The sequence below is a fragment of the Morone saxatilis genome, unplaced genomic scaffold (genome assembly GCF_004916995.1).
Source record: "Morone saxatilis isolate NCDOM2014 unplaced genomic scaffold, NCSU_SB_2.0 Contig8, whole genome shotgun sequence".
NCBI classification, from domain to species: Eukaryota; Metazoa; Chordata; class Actinopteri; family Moronidae; genus Morone; species Morone saxatilis.
In genome coordinates, this window is record NW_023340257.1 from 2,615,788 (window position 1) to 2,620,980 (window position 5,193).

The 5,193-nt window shown below is 43.3% G+C and overlaps 1 protein-coding gene across 2 annotated transcripts in view; it reads right to left on the reverse strand.

Moving 5' to 3' along the window:
• sgsm2 (small G protein signaling modulator 2) overlaps positions 1-5,193 on the reverse strand; it is a gene marked incomplete at its 3' end in the record, with an annotated part of 93,421 nt that overhangs the window by 35,285 nt on the left and 52,943 nt on the right. For both annotated transcript variants that reach the window (XM_035680667.1, XM_035680666.1), the window contains 1 exon segment: positions 4,138-4,306. In XM_035680667.1, coding sequence (XP_035536560.1) covers positions 4,138-4,306 — 169 coding nt within the window.

The following is a 5,193-nucleotide window of genomic DNA, read 5'->3' on the forward strand; positions in this document are numbered from 1 at the left end:
AGTCCCCAACAAGTGCTCTCCGTGTGATCCTCACCGGCCTAAAATAACACAACGAATCAAGTTTTTTCTCCTCGGGGAATCATAGTGGATACCCGATATCATCCATGCCGATCCGAAATGTCGGACTGCTCCATGTCGTCCTCCTCCTGTTGCGACGCATCCCCCGAGCCGATGGTGAACAGCCGGCGGCGCGATGGCAGTCCCTCACCGGCCTCCTTCCTCAGGAACTGTGCGACCTCACGCGCTGAGGTGAAGGTGCGTTGTTCCCCGTTGATCGTCATCCTCAGGGTGGCTGGGTAGATTAGAAAAGCCGGGATGCCTCTCTCGTACAGCTCCATCACCTCTCCATACGCCTTCCTCCTCTCGCTCGTGAATGCGCTGTAATCCGCATAGAACCGTATTGTCCTCCCGGCATCCTGTATGGGAGCCTTCTTCCTCGCCGGCCCCTTGCAGGATGGTGTTGCGGCCCTGGTACCTGAGCACTTTGAATATCATGGTAGCCTGGCCGTTGTTTTTGTTACTGCGGATCCTATGGGCGCGCTCTATTTGAATCTTGGCGTCGCCGAGTGAGGGGATCCATTTTGGTAGCATGTATTGTAGGAAAGCGATTGCATCCCCTCCCTCTCTGTCGGTCGCGATCCCCGTAATTCTCACGTTGTCCGGTCCTCCTGATAATCTCAAGTTTATAAAATTGATGCCAGCAGTTACACACCAAAAAGGGCATCGCTGCTGCTATTAGCTGAATTGGAATGAATATGGAATGAATACATTAATATAAAAAATGAAAATGCTTGGAGATAAAAACCAAAAGGTTTAATAAAGAAAACCTTTATAGTCAGTGTTGGCTACTTTGTGAAGTATTTTGATTCTGGATTGATCTTTGAAGATTTATAAAACAAATGTGAATATAACATTACATTATTGTGCACACTGTAGGAAATAATTCATTCTGTGTATTGCCTCTAAGCATCTGTTCACATAAGTGTATAATCTCTTTGTAATTATCGAAGGTTTGATCAAATGTGTAGATCTCCTCTATGGAAACATCCCTTCCTCCAGTGTGCCGTCTGTCCTCCACCGCAATGCGCTCTGTCATCGGTCTTTACAAATTCAAAATGTCAACAAATGTCAACATGTAGCTAACTGCATTGATTACAGTGATTACAAGCAGATTGCATTTTGAGCTGACAAATGGATATGAATGTGAAAAGGAATATGTCAGGGTGATTTATTAGGCTTTGGATTTGCATGATGTGGATTTCAGTTCTTGTGCAAGGCCTGACGATGTTACATCTGTTCACATGGTGGGACCCACTGACATTTGCAATCAATTAAGCTTGAGTCGATCGACTGATCGTTTCAGCCCAACTGTCATTTTCTGTTCAATTCCTACTGAAATGTATCCGTTCTAACATTTATATAACATGAAACACACAGTAGTCTAATAGTACCTGACACAGCAAATACTAGTCTGTAATAAACATGCTCGCAGATTAGCTTGCTAGCAGTAGTGCTGGCTCATCTACTGTCACGTAGTCAGTCTGGCAGTCTGTGCACTGATCCCGAATATTTGGCAGTATTGGAGGCATTTCCGATATCTAGAGACAGTGTGTGGTTAGTCCGTTAAGAGATACTATAGAAACATGGCGGTTCAACATGGCGAACTGCCACACTGGACCTTTAATGTATTACTGTTTTAAGTTCAAAATTTTTTCTTTCATCTGAAACGTCATGCTGCTTTCTTGGCCAGGACTCCCTTGTAAAATATATTTTAAATCTCAGTGGTAATATTCCCAGTAAAATAAAGATTTAATAAAAAATTTAAAAAAATATCTTGTTTGGGTGACCAATTTACCCTCATGTTTCTTGCCCCACTGGACTGCTTACACAATGTCGCCAGATCAGAGATCCTAATGATTACTTTAGTGAATACGTAACTATGAAAATAAGACCCCAGTTGTTATAAAGTGGAATTATCCTTTAATGTGTATGAGAGCTGTTGCTACAGCAGGTCTGCTGTAAGCACTGCAGGATAGGAAATGGATGCAGATGATATCCTAGTTTTGCTCTTTACCCCTGTGTGTCAGGAAGAGAAGGAGAGGGATGGAGAGAGTGAAAGAGGGCGGTGTGGTGCCAATTTATCACTTTTTCAATATCTCTTTTGGTAAGATTAAAAAAGGAGTTTGAGATGGAAGGTTATTAAGGAATACATCACAGAGAGACAAGGAGCCACGGCAGGGTGTCCACTGGCAGCCTTTGGCAAACACAGGCTAAAATACAACCTCTTCACCACACACCCACCCACCCACACACACACACACACACACACAGATCCAGACAATCCAGCCCTGCTCTGCTGTAATAACTCTTTATTCCACTGTTGATGTCTGCTCATATTCTCTCTCCCTGTCTCTTGCTTCCCATCATGCTCTCTGCCTCTTTTGCTGGCAGTGGCGCAAACCACATTGTCATGGTAACTGGGGTACATGAGAGATGGAGCCCTGAGGTGGGATGACAGGGAGAAGGGGGGTGGGGTGGGAACATGCCTGTGTGAGTGTGCATTAATGCATGTATGCATTCTGGTGGAGGGGTTGGACTTGTGCAAACCAGATCCATGTACAATAATAGGCTTTAATGTTGTGTGCAGTCTGTCTGGGGAAATAAAGGCCAATGGGATGTGACAGATGAACGAGAGACGGCGGCTGATATGAAGACGGAGAGCTGAGCGCCCAGCATACCCAAACACATTTAACTCTGATGATTTACATCACATAATGCAGCCATGTTGCAGTGCCGTCTCGCTACACATTCTGTCTGTGTTTTATTGTTCGTGCATCATTTATGCACACATGGAGGTGTGTGTGTCTGTGTGTGCTTGTTGCTCAAAGCTCTCTATCCTCCATTTGGAAAAAACTGTCCCTGCAGCCCTGGAGAGACATGTGGTAGCCATGTGGCTCAAGCTAATGGACAATTAATGGGCTTGCAAACAGCTCAGCTAGTACCTAAGTGCCTGCAGATAAAGCAGTTTATCATACTCTGTGTGTACACACATACACGCAGAAATACATATGAGCAAGCACACGTACGCAAGTATACATACCAACCACCCTTCGCACACACACACACACACACACACACACAACACACACACACAACACGCGAAACCACACGCACACACACCTAGGAACGGGCCTGAGGCTTATCACAGTGTGTACACAGATTGCTGAGCTTTAGTAAACACTCAACTGACCAGGGATTGTGTCCGCTGGTGATGGAGTGTCTGTAGCTGTGTGTTTTACATGGAGATAATGACCTGGTGTACAAGGAATGACAGTTGATAATGTTGAAATAAATCTGTCTATATACATACTACAAATGGCAGAAAATAAATGTAACTGTACAGGCAGACTCAGCCCTTGAAATTCTCAAAGATTTGATATTTTGGGGGATTCATTAATTAAATTAGGCCAATTATTTCCTATCTATCCATACTGAAAAGTTTATTGCATGTTGAAATGTTCAATGTTGAGGAACAGCACAGAAAATGTGTGCTGGTGCTGAATGGATGAAACACTACCAACAAACAACAAACAAATATAAACAAAAAAGAACAACCTCTGCCTTGACAATTGGGAGATCATGTCAGGTTCTATCTGTTCCACAAGGACTTGCAACACTATAGAACAGGCCCTTTCAAAAATCTCAAAAAGAGTAGCTGTGAATCTAACCTTTTCAGAGATGTATTACAGGGTGTTCCTGTTATTGTGTTCACCCTGTTAAAAAACTGCCTCTGATAGTACATTTATTATAGCTGATGTTAATTAGTTGATGTTTCGGTGCATAATTAAAGCTACACTAGGATTCCTATTATCCTCTATCACAAAGTGGGCTGTAATGGGTGAGTCTCTTCCCCTCTCATTACGACGGCAGATTCACTCAATTTGCACAAATTAAATTCTGATTGTGGTGTCAGGTACGTTCCCTCTCCAATCAGGAAATGATGAATTGAAACTTAAATGTGAAATCAAAACTGTCTCTTAAACGGCATTTAATGAGTACTCGCTCAATGTTGCATAGGTGAAGTTTCGTATGAAATCAGTTCAGTAGAAAGGGAAAACAAAGGGAGAGGCAACCAACCTGGTGAGATCAGCCTGCTGCTGGAGTTGCTCTTGCACTTTGCGGCAGACCTCACCGGCCGTGTCGTAGACTTTGCCGACTTTGGTGAAGAGGGCGGCGATCTTGTCGCTGCGGAGAAAGCCGGCTGCCCGTCTCTTCAGCAGGTGACCCAGGCAGGCCTCGATGGCAGCTGGGGAGAGAAGAGGACAAGAGTTGGGAGCGTTAACATTGACAAGAGAGGATGACGGGTGACAGGGAGTAAAAGTAGGAAATAGTGAAATGTCCAATGTCAGGAAGGCAGCAGGTATGAGAGTTTATTGGCTAAATGAAAAAAAGGAGGACAAGAAATAACTGGTTAAATTTAAGTAAATAAGTCTGAAACAACAAAGGAATGAGGAGAAGGGCGTCTTTAATTTACCAGTAAGAACCAGATAAAGCCCACAATTGGCCCCTAAAGGCTGCAATGTTCATCACACACCACAATATGAAACACAATATGAGGCTCAAGAGGAAAGGCCATGGGGTCAGCAAAATCAAATATAAGGATACTGTGTTCCAAGATGGCTCCCCATTCATTCTTATGAAATTTGCTCAAAACATGCTCCAAGAGCTTCGACAGTTTTGGGTTCATAGAGCATCGGCACTACAGTCCTAGAAACTTCCTCCAGGGTTGGCTGACTTCCTGCACAGCTGAATGGCTTGAAATAATTTACTGATGCGGTTCTCCAAGCAGTTCCTTTTGTATTTATTGTGTATGGGAAAATACCTTTTTAGTGTATCAAATGATCCACCAACAGGCACCTAGTTTTGAACCATTCGGAACATTTTGATCAAAACTAAACTTGTTTGGAACCTGAAAAGTTGGTTCCCCACTGGAGCCAAAAAATAGCAGTTTTCCTTGGGAAACAAATTGGGCTTGTCATATTCTACAGGTCGTTATGCATTATGCAGCACCCTCTCTTGATAGATAGATAGATAGATAGATAGATAGATAGATGGATAGATAGACTTTATTAATCCCCAAAGGGAAATTGGGTCGTCATAGCAGCCAGTTACATTTAAATACAATAAAATACA